This window comes from Ammospiza caudacuta, chromosome 3 (assembly GCF_027887145.1).
Source record: "Ammospiza caudacuta isolate bAmmCau1 chromosome 3, bAmmCau1.pri, whole genome shotgun sequence".
In the NCBI taxonomy this organism is placed as follows: domain Eukaryota; kingdom Metazoa; phylum Chordata; class Aves; order Passeriformes; family Passerellidae; genus Ammospiza; species Ammospiza caudacuta.
In genome coordinates, this window is record NC_080595.1 from 68287470 (window position 1) to 68306700 (window position 19231).

At 40.3% G+C, this 19231-nt stretch overlaps 2 protein-coding genes across 2 annotated transcripts in view; both read left to right on the forward strand.

Moving 5' to 3' along the window:
• Positions 1 to 7507, forward strand: part of FAM184A (family with sequence similarity 184 member A) — a 73998-nt gene extending 66491 nt beyond the window's left edge. Inside the window, exons 16-18 of the mRNA XM_058802178.1 lie at positions 143 to 247; positions 3909 to 4111; positions 5810 to 7507. Of these exons, the coding sequence (XP_058658161.1) occupies positions 143 to 247; positions 3909 to 4111; positions 5810 to 5891 (390 nt within the window). The 3' untranslated portion in view covers positions 5892 to 7507. The remainder of the gene's footprint in view (positions 1 to 142; positions 248 to 3908; positions 4112 to 5809) is intronic.
• Positions 7508 to 11738: 4231 nt separating this feature from the next.
• MCM9 (minichromosome maintenance 9 homologous recombination repair factor) overlaps positions 11739 to 19231 on the forward strand; it is a 46699-nt gene continuing 39206 nt past the window's right edge. The window contains exons 1-4 of the mRNA XM_058801926.1: positions 11739 to 12050; positions 15651 to 15967; positions 17642 to 17723; positions 18688 to 18888. Of these exons, the coding sequence (XP_058657909.1) occupies positions 11741 to 12050; positions 15651 to 15967; positions 17642 to 17723; positions 18688 to 18888 (910 nt within the window). The 5' untranslated portion in view covers positions 11739 to 11740. The remainder of the gene's footprint in view (positions 12051 to 15650; positions 15968 to 17641; positions 17724 to 18687; positions 18889 to 19231) is intronic.

The following is a 19231-nucleotide window of genomic DNA, read 5'->3' on the forward strand; positions in this document are numbered from 1 at the left end:
AAACATGAAATTAAATATTTAGAGTTATCAGTTTATTTGAAAATGTAATCATAAATTCATTTGAGACCATTTTACAGGCAGATTTGGCCACTAACTGATTGAAAATGCATAAAAAGGAGTTTCTATCTGTTGTTCTTTTTAGGAGGACAAAAAGTTCTATCAGCTGGAGCTAGTAAACAGGGAGACTAACTACAACAAAATGTTTAATGCAAGCCCTAATGTTGGTGTTATTAATCCATTGGTGAAGGTATGTTCCATGGACTTCATTGCTAAAGTAAAGAAATAGAAATCTAAAGATACAGTAAAAAGAAAAGATATGTCTATGTGTGTGTGCCTGCATCTATACATAAATCACTCTTAACAGACATGTTAAAACAAGGAACATAGTTTTCCATTTGTCTACTTATTTTTGTGTAGGTTTGTTTCTTTTGTGTTGTTGAGAGATACATAGATGCTGTTGCCCTGGTTTGCTTGACATATGTGACATAAAACACAGGTTCTTATCACAAAACTGCAAATTTAAAATGGAAAAGTGACAGGCAATAGAGGGTAGAACTGTATCATGCAACAGAGAGCAGTGACACCCCTAACTGGTTTTAGTTTTGTAATTTTTCTTGGTTATTATGGAAAGTGCAAGGGCACTTAGCACTTTTTGGGAAGCACTCAGAGTAGAAGAGTATTAGAAAGACAGGGTGAAGGGACAGTAAAAGGAAGGGAATAAGGGTGAAAAGAGGAAGGGGAAGCACATGAGAAGGGCATGAAATGAATCTGAAGGGGGAAAGACAGAGTAAAATTGGAGAAGTGGAATGGCAAAGCAGTATGGACCATGGAGGCCACAGGAGACTGAAGTCAGTCTCTAGCCTTCTCAGTTACTGTCACCACCTATGCAAGTGAAAGCACTTCAGTAGCAACCTTTGCCAGTTCTCTCCATCCTGCTGAATAACAGCCAGGGAAGGCTACTGTACACACTGACATGGTAGCGTTCCTGCGAGTTCAAGAGCCAGCAGCATTCCTTCTCGAGGAATGTGAATATGACTATGATAGAGACTATGATAGAGTACCTAAATAGGTGGTGTAAGAAGGTACCTCCTTTGCACCACTTCAGGAGTGAGTCCTCTGACATTTCCTTCCTCCTTGTGATATCCCATAGGTTATTTCACTTGCATGGAAGGGGAAGTGAAAGCTGGAGAGACAGAAGTTGGGAAGGTTCTGAAGCGCAGGCTAAAACCCAAGGGGCACAACCTGAGCGGCTCTGATGCTCAGGAGCTTCAGTGATCAAGGTTCAGGCTCAGGTTATTTAGAAGGAAGTCTGACTCCATTATTTGAGATCAGGTTGTGTTTTTTAGCCACCCTTACTGCATTTTCACATCAGATCAGCATATTTCACACTTCTGCACAAACTCTGCTGCAAAATGTCAACATTCTCCTATGATTTTCATAAGCTCAGCAAATCCCCCTTATCTGGATGCCTAATTTTTATGCTAACTGCATAAAAGAAATTAGTTTGGGCCCATTCAAGACAATACCAGGACTTCCAGGTGCAGTTTCAATGGTTGTTTGAAAATGTTGGAAGTCTGTCTGAACCATCCATTAATAAAGATGTAAAATGTAACCATTTAGTATATAACATTATGTTTTGTGTGAAATCTGAAGTGTTTGGGAAAAGTACTTCAGCATCAGATTTCCATAGTGATAATTCACATATTTTTATAATATGCATCTATCACTTAAAATGTTTAGACTTTAGAAGTGTCTTGTACACCGGTACATTTTGAGCTGTCATTTCATGAGTTGTGGACAATGTTATGTTATTTTTTCAAAGCACATACTGTATTATTGGAGAATGAATTACAAAGAAACTGAAATTCTGATTCTCTTTTCTTTTTTTTTGTAAAAAAAAAAAAGACAAGTTATGAGTTACTACAGGCTTTGCATATTAATGCGAAATTACAGCCATTGCAGTATGTGTTAGAGCTACTCTAATTTCTGCAATGTTTAGTATAGTATTACATTCTTACATCTAAAATTTCTTAATACTTTGCATGAATTTCATGGAAACAATTCACACAATTTTCTCTCCAGATTTGACTGTTTCAAGCATAGATTGTTTCATAGAGAATATTATATAAATCGTACTATTTTTCTAAGCACTTACGTGGATAACATGCACTTTCCAGAAACGAGCCACCTGTGGAGCACACAGATTTAACTACAGTTTGTTTAACACACTGTTTTAATTACAGCAGATATTGTCCTGCAAGTGTATTTTACATACAGTTAGTTACTTTCACCAAACTATTTCTTCTTATTTCTTGTCTCTTCAGCTACTACAGCAGACATGTATGGGACAATCTTAGTTTAATCTTTTGTAGCTGATGATCATTCACTGTGATGCTTAAAACCCACTGTTTTCTATTACAGCTTTCTGTTAGATTGTCAGGGTATTTCAATTGTGTATTGACAAACACACCCACAAGTATGTGTCTGCAATTAGTATCATTTGCATCTGCCAACACTGGAGAGGTCAGACACTGAAATCAAAGCTAGCAGAGAGCTTAAGAGAAGAAAGTGCAAACAAACCATAGGACTCTGTCTCCAGCTGAACTTGTGCCCACCCTCAAATAGAACAGCTCTCCTGTTTCAGGTGGAATTCTGCTAGAAAATATTATATAGAAAAAACACGAGTTTCCACTTCTCTTTCATTTTATTTAGTTCACATATATGTAGTTAATAAGCCCTTAAGGGGTTTTCCTCCTAGCTGCTTTGTTAGGGTTGCATATAAGTAATTGAAAGTAATTATTTATTATAGATATAAATAATACATAATTCATTGTATTTTTGAGCAAGGAAGTTTTTTATTGCTCTGGGTATGTCAAAAACTCCTATTTTTGGAAATAAGGCACTTTGAATTTTAGTATTTTATTGTGGACATGAAAAATGTGATAGAAGTCAGAAAAGACACACCATGTCCTGTCAGACAGCCATTAAAAAGAAAAGTGATAAAATTATTTGAAACATCCTTCTGCATTAAAATATCTATAAAAACAGAGAGGATCACTGAGCCATATTCATCCCTTGTGTGATGTGTTCTGGAATGTAAAATAGTGAAATAAAAATAGATTTCCTAAAGATTTTGAATCCCTTGAAATACTGTCAAGAGAAGTACAGAGTATTGAAAAAAAAACGTTCAATTGTGCCATCTGGTGTCTAGAAGTGGCAGCTGTGTTAGCATCAAAGCCAGGCCCTTTCTTTGCGAAAGAAACTGGACTTCTGTACAGTAATATTTTAATCTTTAGCTGTTCTGCTATAATGCTTTGCTGACTGAGAGGGTGTAATTGCTCTGAAAGAAGTGTAGGTGCTTTTCTAGATTTTATGGTCCAGTTACCAAAATGTGCCTCAGTGATGGAGTGAAATGTGTTGGAAAGACCCAGTTTTTTATCATTTAAATTTGCTGTAATTGCATTTGATAGCCGGGCTGTTTCACGGATATGAAGAAAAGATTTAATTAAACATGAAAGATTTAACAGACTGAAAGGAAATTTCCCACAAGATTGTCAATCTCCAATGTTTAAATAGAATCAATACATGCTTAAATAGAACCAATGTTTCAATATAACCCAAATGTTATATTGAAAGATCATATACTCATGTGATAAAGTCATTGATTATTACACTAAATCATAATAACCTAATAATTTTGATTAGAAGTTCGATTTTTCTGTGAAAATTTGTGGTGTTCAGGTCAAAGCAAACAGAAGACTACAACTGGAAAAAGAGCCCAATCTATCCCAATTCCTCTCCTTCAAAATAACCTCCAAGCCAGCCATCACTAAAACTTCTAAATTAGCCAATGTCCTCATCTGTCCCGGTGCAAGAAGCCTTCCTTACGTTTGTTATTTTTAATGCAGCAAAAGAAGAAGAACGATAAATCAACAAACAGGTTTGTGAGTGTCCCCAATCTAAGTGCTCTGGAATCTAGCGGAGTGGTGGGCAATGGACATCCAAACCGCCTGGACCCCATTCCTAACTCACCCATCCACGATATTGAGTTCAGCAGCAGCAAACCACTACCACAGCCAGTGCCACCCAAAGAGCCCAAGACGTTTTTGAGGTGAGCACTGCCTCACCAAACTTTTTTTTTTGCTTAACTTTGGAAAATTTTGCATTCTTATTGAGCTGAATCCCACTTGCTCTATCAGCCTTTCAGAGGTACAAGTACTCTTACAGCGTTTTTAATTTTTACGTTATAATTATAACCTCTTTATAGTATTCCTTTTTATTGTAGACCTTGTAGAAATGTGAAGTAGTCTCTCACTTTTTCCTAAGCCTTGAACTTTGAAAACCTTTATAAATACCTTAACAGAATTCATGTGCTTCCAATTGTTTACATATATGAACAATTGTTTTAGATGTTTGTGTTATTTACTGGTTTTCATTTAGGAATTGATACTAGCACGAAGGTTTGTTTATTTAGTAATATAGCATAATGATTTTTATATAAAAAAATTATTTTTCGTGCTAGGCGAATGTTTTGTGTTTCCTCTTTCCTCACGCATATGAAATTGTTTCATAGGAGTAACCTTACTACAGCAACAGGAAATGTACAGGCTTGGGTGCTTAATGCTGAGCTTCCAGTAATCACAACCAGCATTAAAGTCTCAAGTAATTCTCTCACAAAATAATCTACTGAATTGAATAACTTAAAAATGGCATTTTACAGGCAGAATTTTAATCTTGTATCTTGATATGCCCACATATTCAATGCACTGAAGTGCTGTACTTTGAATCTAGCAGATGCTGATCTCTCACCTCTAAGTTGCCAACTTAAAGTGAAATGTAAAACCACAAATGTGGTTCCTCTCTCCTTTGGTTTAATGCAACAGATCACATACCTGGCAACTGCTAATTATAAAGGGAACCAAATAATAGAATCTAAAATAGATAAGGGAAAACAATATTTTTCAAGAAAACCTTTTTCTTTAAAAAAAAAGTACTGTTGCTATGTTTTTTCCTGTGCATGTTATGTGCATGAATATGCTCAGGTATCTATAAACATGCATGTGCATGACCCCATGGACTGTGATGCTGGAGTTTACACTCTAAAATGTTTTGTGCTCTCTATTATCCTATAGTAGAAATTATTTTATTACCAATTTTTATTGATAAAGGAATTTGTGTAGTTAAATTTAAATTATTCTTTCCTGCTCATTTTGTGAGAATGCTAAGTTTTCAAAGAGGAGCCAAATGCTGTTTGCAGCACAGCAGTTTGTTTTTTCTAGTATCTTGGCATATTTCAGGTGTGTGCATGAACAATTGCTAGTGATATTTGTGATGGGTATTATTACAAAAGTGTGTATTTCTGTTCAGTTGCCAGCCAGTCTTTGTGAGCACATGTCCACAAATATGATGTTCACATCATATTTTTCAAAATTAACTTTACCACAGGAAAAGGATGCTAAAAGAGGACCTTCTACAGTCATGCTTTTCCAAGAAAACTATTTTTCTTCTTCCTGAAAACTACAGCTCTTTATGAGATTTAAAATTATGTTTTCCAAAACATTACTTGCCCACCCTCTAATGTGGCTTCTGAACTGAACTTGTGCTGCTGATGCTCTCCAATGGAGTGGATGATCACAGATTCTATAGGGAGACATTAAATCACATCCTAAGGCACACTGATAAATTAATCCATGGAAAAACAGACTGTGTTCCTTACTGAATACTCTGTGATTTTCTTTTTCGTCTCCTAACAGTTGTACTTTTCACGTAGTTGTAGGATAATTGTTTTTTTTTCTCTTTGTGAATGTAGCCCTCCTCAGACTGATGCCTCACCAGTGGCTTCCCCCGACCCACAACGCCAGGAGTGGTTTGCCCGATACTTTACGTTCTGAGAGATGATTTGTCTTTGTGGCACAGCGTGGTGTGGACTGTTTATAAGAGCATGACCTTAAGTAAACCCTCATGTGAACAAGCTTTCCTGTAATTTGTCAAACACTGTGAATGAGAAAGTATTTGTCTTTCTGATTTGAAACTGCACTGTATTTCATGTTATATTTGTTGGAATCACCTGACATGGTACTATACAATATGTGTAATTATAACTATTATTTTTATTTAACATGAAGAATCTTTGAACTTTGTAATTACTACATAATAAATTTTGGTAGAACAAACATAATGCTTTTCCCCCCTTTTTCCTATAAATGTGTTTTCTTTGATTTCATGTAAGGCTTTTCCCCCCAAATAACATAATTGCATGGTTACTATAAATACAACTTGAACTGTAAAAGGAAAAATATATATCTCTCACTCTCTCCAATTTGGGTGGGATATGTTTAATGCATCCCAGTTCTGTTACTTTGTAGCAATTTAAAAAAACTTCTGTGGCTAGCATTTAAAAGGAAGAATGCTAAACAAAGCTAGTGTAGCTGCTGGCCTCCAGAGCAGATGGATTCTGACAGAAGATGAAAAAAGCCACAAGCCAGGAGCTGTTCATTGGGGAGGGGGGTTGATTCCTCACCTATTGCTTATGAGATTTCACCACCTAGTTCTAATCAAAGATTTTATCATTGAATTCAAACAAAAACTGTTCCCACAGGTTCTATATTTCTTTTATGAATATTAACAAAAACAAATGCTTGAAATACTTAGAAAATTGTTTTAGGTCTCTCTGTGTAAATCAAGAATCTACATTATGAGCATATAGTCTTGCTTTGGATAAAATTCATGTCTGAAATGAAAAAAACAGAAGCCACAAAAAAACAAATACCAACTACACTACTTTTTCTCATTAATACAGATACAGGTCTTTCATTAAAACTTAGTTACCTTCCCTTGTCTATATTAAATTTTTTCCTTCTTCTTAAACTAATATATGAAACTGTTTTTCAGCTAGTGAGCATGATTCCCCAATCTATACCTTTTATGATGTCAGTATTGCTCAAGAAATTTGTTGCAGCATAAAGAAAACCAGAGCTTATTGTCTTTTTTATATTTTTTCATTCAAAGATTACCACAAATTAACTCACACTGGTAGTCTCAGGGAGAATATTGTCTTTGTTTTATGAATGTATTTTTAAGATAAATCTCTTATCTTTTAAAAGCAGGAAAAATATATGTTTGAGTTATTTGAATAAGGTTCTAGTTAGCATATACAAAGGTCTTGAACTTTAATATTTCATCTAAAGCCCTAACTGCATCCTTTTTCTGCTATATGCACAAAGGTAAATACCCAGATGAAGATACTTGCTAATTACAAGGAGTTTTATATGTACTATATGTATAAATGAAAAATTTGTATGTTTTCATATAAACAATATAAAAATCTTCTAAATGCACATTTAAAAACTTCTATCATATAATTCACCTTGAAAACACCACTGAAAGCTGTATTCTGGTGATGCTGCCATGGATTAAAAATGTATACATCAGATTTTCTGTAGCTGGTGGACTCAACTGTAGGTATATGCAACTTTTTAATTTTAGAAGAAAGCCATATTGGGCAAAATGTCAGATTTCTTGGCTGTTACCCAAAATAAAATTCACTAGATCATTTTGTTACAATGTTCTGAAGTGAGTGTTGTGTATTTTTTCTTGCATGCTTTGCAAGGGATCAGCTGCCTTCTCCCGTCTTCAACTTCATTTGTGCATTTTCTCGTATGGAATGAATAGCTTAACAGGAATACAAAGATAATGATCCCTACATTTACCTATTCAGTGAAAGGTGTGCCCATTTTTACTAGTAGGCATCTGAATATTAAGAAACTCTCAGTTGCCATGTCTGCCACACTCAGCAGCTGTACCACTGCCTTATCCGTCTCCTCAAACCAAAAAAGCAGCCAAAAAAAAAAAGTCCCGAAACAGACCAAAAATCAAATGCCCAAAAAACAACCAGAGGAAACTAGGAAAAATTCTGTTTTCTTCCAAATGGCGTTGAGAACTCTGTAAAACGTATTTGTAAAAGAAATCAGTATCTAGCTTTGGGATTAAGGAGCTTGCATGATGACAATGCCATTATGTTCTAGGTCTTTGCAGTACCTGGTATTCTGGAAAAAGCTGAAAGTGCAAGGATTCATGAGTTCATAGGCAGCCTCAGCATCAGCTGCCAGGAGACACACCTTAGGGCATAGTCTGGAGCCCACGTTTCACAGCCATGTGAACATCCAGCCATATTCATGCTGCCTGGTCTAAACCTTTCCTTAACCTGTGGGATCCATGAGCCCTTCTCATGGAGCATATGCAGCCTTGCTGGCAGTGTAAAACTGCACTCTGTGCCACCACCCTGACCACAGCGTTAATGGGCACTTCTGGACTCTCCTGGAACAAACCCACATTGAGGGCACACACTGTGTTCTGTAAAACTGAAAAACAGAGCAGGGTTAAGTCTTTGTCTTCATCACCACACAGGACTATCAGGAGGGACCTCAAAGCAAAAATAGTAATACGGTTTATGTAAGAAAGCCATTATTCCAAGTGGAAAGCAGAGCCAAACCAGGCAAGTGTTTCAAGCCCAGGACAAGAGAGCTTTTCAGGCTGGTAACTGCCAGCACTGTCTCCATCCAATAATTTGAAACAATTACTTTTCCCTGTCCACTTTGCATCATGATTTCAAAAGAGGCTATCTCATGGGTTTTTGAAAGGGCCTCAAACATTTTTTGATAACTTCTTATTGAGCAAACATTTCTTCATTACTCAGCTAAGCACATAACAGTTACTAGTTACTATTAAATAATAGTAAATTGATAAATAACTTCAGCTTTTTCTTGTAGGAACCACTCCCTGATCACTGCCTTTACATACCAACATCTGCTACTTGCTCTGCAATTGAAAAATCAGCTGCCCCAGTTGCAGGAAGCTGCACTGTTTTTCATACTGCTGCACTGCTTGTTCAGGCTGCCAACACAGTCTGAGGAAGCACACGTGGATACCTCCAGAAATCCACAGACATGACAGCTCTGCCATACCAGGAGGCAGGTAACTGCTAACAAATGTGCACCAATAACTGTGTGTCATTATTGGAAAATAGCAGCCTGGGTTTGTATCTTGCAAAACCAGCACTATAAACTGATTAAAGTTGACACTGAAAGCGTATGCCAGAGAAAGAGCTTGTTTTGAATTTTCATAGTGATCAATTTATATTTTAAGTGCAGATCTCAGGAGTGCCTTTGCAGCTGAATCCATTACATTGGTTACAACAGGACCATTTTGTAACATAAAATGTATTTTTCTTCTAGAGGCATATCTGGGGTTAAAACACTTCCTCTTTATAATCCCTATGAAGCAGTCTTTTGCTGGAAACACTGTTTCCTTCAGGTGAGAATTTAGGCAATATCTACAATTACGCTGAAGTTTGTGTTTGCAAACAATGCAGGTGAGGTAACTGAACGTCGACCCACTCATTCATCAGACAGGAGTCCTATGCAGAAATCCTCTTCTGATAGCAGGTGGAGTAGCAATTCAGTGAAATCTGATATGTGATTTAAAGCACCTGTGAGCTTCCACACAAACTTTTTCCCCAAACATTCCAAGACCATTCCCTTCTTTGCCGGCCAAACATTCTTCAGATGAACTCACGGATAGTAAGATAATGTAGTCAAGAGGTGTAGTATCCACTGCAGCTCTCCTATTCATTAAAATTTAAATAGGACTGAGGGGGAAAAAACTCAACATGCTAGACATTAATTATCTTAGTTTTATTAAGGCACTAAAGTAGTTACTTTACATATTAAAGCCATACATCATAACTTGATAATAAGGTGTCTAAAGGATATTATTTAGCTTTGAGAAGTGTTGATTTACCCCTCCACCAACTGTAAAATTTTGTATTAAAATACAAACTGTGTACATTTCTTTTTATATGTTTTTATTATAGAACTATTGGTGTTATTGTAGTACACTTTTTGGTTAAGATCTTACATGGACAGTGATTTTTGTTTTGATTGCCTATCAAGAATTCATCATCATTAATACAGGATAACCATGGGAGGGCCTGGGAATGAGAAGCTCAATGGAGAAAAGTTTCAAGATCACTCAACACTTTGAAGCTATGGGGACGTTAAGTTGTGCTCTGTGGTATTGCAGGACTTGAATGAATGTATGAAAAAGATTCAAATATCTTCTCAGAGGTACCAAGAAAATATGCAAGTAAAACAGAAGACAATCATTGGGACCCTAAGAAGGGCATTATGTTTCTACCTAACCTCTGTCACTCTTCCTGTCCTCTCCATCCCCCATGCACACTTCTCTGTTTCTTTTCTCTTTTTTTATCTTTGCCTCTTTTACTATTAAATAAAATATATCCATTTTTTCACACCAACATTTAACTTCGTTTGTTTTTAATAATGTATTTTGGATATATTTTGAACCTTCAAAGTTCTTTTCGTTTGATATACAGAGACTTCGTTTTCTTTGCTCTTCTGGGTTTAAACCAGATCGTAACAGCCTGGAACACGACTTTGATATAGCATCAGCTAAAACTCAAACTATTTCAAATAATTGTAGAGCATGTCACTGGGTTGTTATACGTAGGAAAAAAAAAAAAAATACAGATGAGAAACTATTCAAAATACTGTAAATTCTAGGCATAAGCAAAAGCTTTAGAGCCTGCAGCAAACCCTGTTTTTTGGTTACATTAAGAATAAAATCCCCAAACTCCTCAGACTCTGTTACGCCCTCATGAAGAAGGCGGAGCGGTGGTTTGTCGTGCAACTCTAAAGAAGCCCAATTTAGACTTCTAGGTGTAACCCACGGGGGTGGAGAGGGAGCTTGTAGGAAGCAGCTTCAGCTGCCTCGAGGCTGCCGCTGCCCACAGCCCCCTTGATCCCGCCTCGCAATCCCCCACGCTGTGCAGGGGCAGCGGCTCTCCCCACGGGCTGCAGAGAGCGGCAGGAGAGCCCGCAGGCGGATCTTTTGTTCCCGAGAGGCCGAGCAGCTGGAGCATGGACTGCCCCATGCCGGGCTCGCCGCCCCTGTCCTGCTCCTGCTCCGGGCGGGCCGGTTCTCCCGCGGGAAGCGCCCCGCCAGCCATCCCGCCCGGCCCCGGCCGCTCTCCGCCGCCCCGCCCCGCTCAGGGCGCGCCGGGCCCGGGCGTGGAGGGGCGGGGACGAAGCCGCTCCTCCCGCCGGGCGAGGGAGCTGCGGCCGCTGCCTCGGCGCGGTGGGAAGCGGCGGGAGCGGGGCGGCCCCGCTGCAGGTACCGAGGGGGAGCGGAGCGGCCGCGGAGCGCTGCCCGCCTCGGCTGCCGGGAGCGCAGCGCACCCCTCGCTGCCCGGCGCTGAGCGGGACGGGACGCGCTTGGGGCAGCGCCCGCCCGGCCGCCCTCAAAACTTGCCGTGCTGGAGCGGGAGGGCCGGGCAAGGGGCTGCGAGAGCCGCCTGCCCTCATCGCCCGCAGAGCGAGGGAAGGAGAGCCGCCCGGGTCCGCTTCTCGCACTACCGGGAGCAGCGCCCCGCCTCTCACCGGCAGGCGGGGCGGGGCGGGCTGGGTTGGCGGGAGCCGTCACTGAGGGGCGGGCGGCTCGGCGCGGCCCCGGTGTCTGCCGCGGTCCCGGTCCCGGGCAGCGGCGGGGCGGAGGTGCCGCCCTGAGGAGGTTTCCCTGCCCGAGCTCGGGAGCCGCGCCCCGCCCCGCCTCGCCTGGCTCCTCGCTGGGCTTGTCCCAGGGAAAGACAAAGTTTCCCGCCCGGCGCGCGGCTGTAGCGGCAAGCGGCGCTGTGTGAGCGCCTCCTCGGGCAGCCAGGGACAGCATGGTGCTGAGCGCGGAGCAGGTGAGCCTCATCGGGCAGGTGTTCGAGTCCTACGTGCTGGAGCACCACAGGGACGAAATCCTGGCCATCCTGAGGGAGGCGGACGAGCAGGCGCACTACCCGGTCGTCGTCGACGCCTTGACGCTCTTTGAGACCAACATGGAGATCGGCGAGTTCTTCAACGCCTTCCCCAGCGAGGTGCTCCCGATTTTCGACAGCGCGCTGCGCCGGGCCGCGCTGGCAGCGCTGCAGGAGAGCGCGGAGCCCGCGCAGCTCAGCCTCAAGCAGAACCTGCACGCCAGGGTCTCGGGTGAGTGCGGGGCTGCAGCTCCCAGCCGGGACCGCCGGCATTTCTTGGCTCTTCAGGGAAACTGCCAACATCTCCCTACTCTGTAACAAACTATTCTCACTTGGCTTTTCAGGGAAACTGCCAAAATTTCTTTACTTTGTAACCAGCTGTTGTGGCGCCGTGGAATGAGCCGGTTTAATTCTCGCCGTTCCCGTGTTTGAAGCAGAGGGAATCGTTAGTGTTTATTGAGCAGCCATAGCAGCAGCTGGTCTTACACTATTTCTTTTAGACAGAAGATGTAGAGAGAAGAAGAAAGGAAAAAACAATCCTAGGAAAAAAGTTTTAGGGGAAGATAAAATAGTTCCAAAGTTTTACTGCAGGTTGCCTTCCCTAACATGCCAGTTGGCACTCAGTCCTTATTGGCTCCAGCCATCTTCCAAAGTCTAAATTTTGAGTTGTCTTGTAACAATTTCGTCTGAAACTGTTAAATTTCATGCTTAACTGTTACAAAATTGCTTGTCATAAAATTGGAAGGAACTCTTGGAAGGCGTGATCAATAATGGAGGCTTCAGTAATGTTTTCACTGCCAGATGATATATCATTATTCCTTATTATTGGGAAGTTTATAGTAGCCTTGAGGTTTGGTAAATGTGGAGTGCAGGTTCTGGGATTGAAATGTCTTTTTTGCCTGTTGTGGGAAACTGGGTCAGCAGTGGCACCATCCCTTCTGGTCATTTCTGATTATGACAATTTGGAGCAATAGTCTGCAAAGCCAAGAGCTGGCAGCCTGTGTTTCCCTCCCCTTCCCTGTTGTGGAGTGGCTTATGATCATTCAGTCTTTTGGCAGCTTGAATTTGGACAAATCACGTTGTTAAATAGGCCTGTGTTTCATTCCAGTGAGTTTCCATGAAAATGTTGTAATGACAATGCATGCATCAGAAATACATTTAGCCTGTGGTATTCAGGTGCTGAGGAGCTTGTACAGCTGCTGAGTGTGTGAGGTAAAAGGATGGCTGAGATTTGACCTCAGGCACCTTCCTGTACCTATGAAAGCAGGAATGAGGTAAAACTTTCCTCCTAGTGTTCTGAGATGCATTTACATCATTCAGGGCTTCAGCATGAAAAAAGACTCCAAGGAAGTACTCTGCATGAGTAGTGGTGTCTTTAAGACATTCCTTTTCCTCTTATCAGCCTCTTACTGGAGCTGATCATTCCTCCCACAGTGATGTTTTGTCTAAATAGTCCCTTATCAACCTCTGGCAAAATTAGCCCCCTTGATCAAATAGTTTTAGTAACTGATAAAAGCAAGCCTGACTGATCATTGGTAGAATAATTCAGTCAGCAGACCCACAGATAATTCCATCCATAAGCTGGAGAGAAGTTGGTGAAGAACAGGGAGAGTTATCCTTGAGAGGTCCAGCTGGATCAAAATGACATCTGTCCACAGAATTTGGTTAGTGTTCTGTACCACTGAAAGGCTTGCTGGAGAAGAACCTAAAGAAACAATATAAATTTTCTATAGCCCTTTTTCCGCCCAAATTTTCCCATGATACTGTTGCCTTTTAAGTGGGTGCTGAGTTCTGATTACCTTCAGGATTCTTATCTTGGAGTGCCACTTCCCATTCCCATGTCAGATAAGGAGGGAATGAGAAGCTGGTGAACTATTCTTGGTGGGAGCAGCAGGCAACTACCACGAGTTTGGTGATGGTATCTGTGTGTCAGGCTTGGAATTTGGTAAGGAAAAGTGATTTTGCATACACCAGATATAAGGTACAGTCTCGATACTTTCTACCAATATGGACAGGGAATCTAGGGGTTCAAAATAGGATGGAAGGAGTGTGGATATGCAGTAATTAATAATGGATGATTACCCTGAGTTCACTGAAGAAAGTAAAAGTTCTTTATCTGAATTTCAGCATTGTAGGAATTTAATTGTATAGCTTCTACTTTTTGCTACAAATCCATTAAATGATTTTTTCCTTATTTGTCATTAGCCTGAGCACTGTGTTTGTTACTGAAGTCCAAGTTGCTTCTGATATTTTGAATAGCTTTTTTGTGACTAATACAAAGAGGCACATAGTCAATTAAAGAATTTGTCAAGCAGTCTAGCATGATCAGAATGAAGGCTCTTTTTGTCACATTTAGACTCTTGTCTCTTCAAAATTCACAGAGATGATCATCATATATCCTGACAATAGTGCTGCAGCTCTCTCTAGTGTAAGATGTGATGCATTTTGCAAAGCTTTTTCAGGGGCAGCAATGCTGAACTAAGAATAAAAAAGCCAAAACAGGTGGAGAAATAACGGATTTGTTTTCCCCTGAACTGACTAGAAATGCAAATCTGTGGTAGAATGAAAATTTCAACAGGCTTGGTAGAACATTTAAATAGCTTTATTAGAGTCAAAGAGAAAAAATTGTTTGCAGTTTTACAAAATACTTCCTCCTGATTATTTAATTCCACTTCTTCTACTTTATTCTCTTACCTTTTAAAATTAGTTCAATTGTTAAAAATATTTTCTTTGAACAAGAGCAGAAAGTCAAGTGTTGCTTAAAAGCATCAAACTGGAATGTTTCTGCATGTCAAAAATGAGGAATTTGGGGTTGAAAACACTGAAATAAGTATGACTTTTTTTTTTTCCCCAGCCAAAGTCACTGAGAATATTTGCCCTAAATGCACAAATAGTTTTGGTCCCCTTAGAAACATTATTTCCTAGCAGATTTGTAGTTTTACATCTCTGTAGAAAATAATTCCAAAATATTTGGGAAGTAAAGATAAGAAATTAAGTTTATAATTATTTGTGATCTTGTAGTTCATTACTAATTTCTGGGTAGGCAATATTTTGCTCAGATGAGCATCTCAAGACCGTTTACTTTTGTAAGGACTTTGTAGGTTGTTGAGATTAGTCTTCCTGAGGATTTCAGCCACTCTGGTGCCCAGTGATGGGTGAGCTCTGGAGCTGATCAGCACATGACTGAACTGGCTGCTGGGGTGGAATTAAGGGAGAGCAAGTGGAAAGTGCCCTGTCACTATGCATTTGAATATACAAGTGATTTTGCTTTGCCTGTGTTCATAACCCCTTTACATTCTTTTTATGCCATCTTCCTTGAGCTCGAGGTTTACTGGTATGCAATGTGGATTTAAGGTCAAATGCTCTCCAACTGTGAGTTTGCCTAGACTTGAGAATTCACACAATATTACACCTGTTTAACTGCAGGAATAACACTGGACCACAATTAAGTAACATAACCAAAAAATTGTCATTCAGATAAACCAGTTGTAGAATAAATGGCATCTGCAAAGGAACACGTGAATTAATACAGATATGAGAACATCAGGATCTGTTTCCATGAATGGAAGCTGTTCATGACTATTCACCCCCTGGCAAGAGTGGGAGAGTAACCTGGCAGCATTTTCAGCTAGTGCTCAGTGTCTGATGATTTCCACCATCTGAGGACAGTGAATCAGACTTATGGTACAACAGATGAATAGTTGAATCATGTTTATGAAATGCTAATAACAATGACTACTGTTTATATGTCTGGCATGTTTTCTGTTTAACTGCATTGCAAGTCCTTGTTTGATAAGCACAGCCTTATGCTGTACATATTTCTGTCCAACAGGTTTGCCTGTTTGCCCAGAGCTGACTCGAGAGCACATCCCTAAATCCAAGGACGTGGGACACTTTTTGTCTGTCACTGGGACTGTCATCCGCACCAGTTCCGTGAAGGTTTTGGAGTTTGAGCGCAGTTACATCTGTAACAAGTGCAAGCACGTGTTTGCTGTCAGGGCTGACTTTGAGCAGTACTACGCCTTCTGCCGGCCAGCAGCCTGCCTCAATGAGGAAGGCTGCAACTCAACCAAGTTCATGTGTCTCTCTGGAACAACCTCTTCTCCTACCTGCTGCAGGGACTATCAAGAAATCAAAATTCAGGAACAGGTAAGGAAAAAAAAAACAGACAAAAGGGGAAGGTATTAAAGTATAGATGTCTACTGTTGTTTAAAACAAGTGCCTGAGGTGACTGAAAGGAGCCAGGTAACCCATTGGTCAGAGATTTCCTGTCAAAGAGTTAAGAATTAGGCCAACACATGGACCATACTTCTGTAACTGGGTAATTCTATTCAGTATTGTACAAAACACCAGCAGTCAGTGAATAGATGAAAGTTCCATAGATGAAATTTCCATGGATGTAATTTCCATAGATGAAATTTCCCTTCCACTTTGAATCCCTGTAACACCAAGGGTGCATTTTTCTCTAAGCACTTCCTGTGCATGATGCTGATGTTCAACACAGGTTCTGAGGACAAAGCTAGCCCAGTGTTGGCCAGGGCCAGCTGTAGCTGTGCAGTGTGGTCAATACATGGTGTCTGAAAATGTTCTTTCCTTCAGCCAATACTGAACTCCACAATTATTGCATATGTGATCCTTACAAAACCTGCAGCCAGAATTTGTGTTTGGTTTCTGCTGGTATCCTTGGGTGGAAGTAGAGACAAGGTGGAGGAGAAATGTGTGAAGTTAGAAATTAAGGTCTTAAAAGTTCAGAATACCGAAACAAGTAAGGGAATAAACTTTCTAGGAAATAAGCTCTATATTGCATGAACACATAATGATTGTTTCTGGCATGTGGGAAATCTCTATAACTTAGATTTTGTTATGCTGTGTGACACACAGATCTCAGTGGTAGGAAGGATTTTCAGCAATGTGGGCTTGTTAAAAACAGTAAAGTTAAACTAGGAGTGAATTTCCCTTGTGCTTCCTACTGAGCTCTGCAAATAACTGTGCATGTGCCATCAGTACTGACAGTGATGTGAACTGCCTGTGGCCATTTAGGTAATACACAAGGGTGAATTAACCTTCCCAGGCACCAGAGAGTGAATACATTTAGAATTCTGGCATGTATGACCTGGGCTGCAGAATGAAAAGGTACTTCTGACTGTTATTCTTGTGCAGTGGATACTCTCAAAACTATTGCAAGCTCTAAGTGTAAATGGAAAGATTGCTGGTTGGAAATGGACTGTGACAAGATTGCACAGACTTTGCCCTGGAGAAAAGAAAAAGAATTACAGGAGTTACTGGCACATTTGTCAATATATATTTGCGTTTTCCTGTTTTTGATTTAATCCTTGACACCTAAACTTAATCTCAGACTGTCAAGTCATGGTTAAATGCCAGAAAAATACAGAAATATTCACTCAGTATCTACTTCAGTGAAGCGTTATCTAACCCATGCACATGCTTCAGTACCCAAACTCAACTTTACATATCTAAGAAGTACCTAGTAATAACTCAAACTATAATAAAAAAAAAGATTGGTCTTTCAAATGACCTCTTTTAGTGAGCTTTGCTTTCTTCAGCAAGATATTGAAATCACACAAGATCTGCCAGCACTGAACACCTTCTGCTAATTTAATACTCAATCCCATTTCCTTTAGTATCAGCATTAAACTTTCATTGTTAAGTTCAGGGCAGCGTTGACATCCTTACTTTAGTTTTGTGGTAAAAAGCAAGAACTGACCTCAGTTCCAGGAAAGGACCACAGGCCAGAGCAGCTGTAAATTAAAGGCTTTTGAAAGGTGCAGTTCTTAAGAAGTGCTTTTCCTTCCCATCCCCTAGGTTCAGAGGCTGTCTGTTGGAAGCATCCCTCGTTGCATGGTGGTTGTTCTGGAAGATGACTTGGTGGACAGCTGCAAGTCTGGTGAGGATATAGCATGAATTACCTGTGTGTGTACCCACAAGCATTTTTAGTTTTCCACTTGAGATGAATCTCTGTCAGGTGGCTGTCAGTGCTGGGGGCTCCTCGAGTGAGGCGTGTTCGTCTGTCACGGGGCTGTTCCAGGCTGAACGTTGGCGTGGCAGCTGATGCCCATTCCAGAAAATGTCATGCACTCCCATGTCAGCTTACATCTTGACTGTTTGACAGATCAGCATCAGTAAGTAATGTGTTGTGACAGACAGAAAGTACATTAAACCTTGTTAGTGTAGAACACCAAACCTGCCCAGAAGATTGGGACACACAGCATGAGGTGCCCCTCCATAGGTTCGGAGAGCCAGGAAACCTGACCTCTCTCTAAGGAGTACCGCAGGTAGAAAAAGCTCCTTGGCATTCAAAGAAGAAGCTCAGTGGCAGGAGGATGAATGGAGAGTGGACTAAAAATTCTCAGATAGTCACATTTCCACAAGAAATTACTTTCTCATTCTTCTGTACTTTCTCAGCATGCTCTACTCAGAATGTTAACAAGTGGTTCTGGGGTTCATTCTCCACAAAGATTACCAGAAGCCAAATAAGTTTTGACTAATTTTTTTTTTTGGTATAAGCAATCTAATTGAAAGAGCTTCTACAGTTTACCAGGAATTCCTCTCTTTTAAAAAAGGAAACAAGCAGAGGTACATCTTTAAGCATTCACCTCCCTTAAACAGAAGTGGAAAGACATAACAGCTTCCTACCACTGAAGACTGAAGCAACCTACCTTACCTTTGTTTTAGACTCCCAGTAAATGCAGGAGATTTTGCTTTTTGTTGTTAGATTATTTTTTAACCTTGTTAACTGTAACACAGGATCTAGATCATGTTATTGTGCATTACAGCTAGCTGAAGTGTCTACATGTCTCAAGTCAGATTTTTTTTTTTGTTATTTTATTAATTTTTGTTGTTACCTCTAGGAGATGACATCACAGTGTATGGAGTGGTAATGCAGAGGTGGAAACCTTTCCACGAGGGTGCCCGCTGTGACTTGGAGCTTGTTTTAAAAGCCAACTATGTTAAAGTGAACAATGAGCAGCTAGCAGGGGTTGTAATTGATGAAGAAGTTCGCAAGGAATTTGAAGACTTCTGGGAAAGGCATAGGAATGATCCCTTAGCAGGTTAGTGGTTGAACACTTAAGTTGGACACTGGATTGGATAGAGATGAAATCAGGAGTGAAAATATAATGGCTGAACACATTTTCCCCCCATTATCCTATCTCACCCCTCATTTATCAAGAATATATTTTTTTCACTACAAGAATACAAAATTCTTACTTTATTATTACTGGGGTAGGGTGGAAGGAAGTACCAAACCTACTGCATTGATCTTCATCCTCTGGGCTTTCCATTCAAGTCTTTTTTGGAACATTTATGAACAAGAAATGAAAAGGAATGTAAGTGTAAGAGGAAAAAAAAAAGAAAAATGTTTTATAATCAAGAAAGAAGAAGCATATTTCTCAG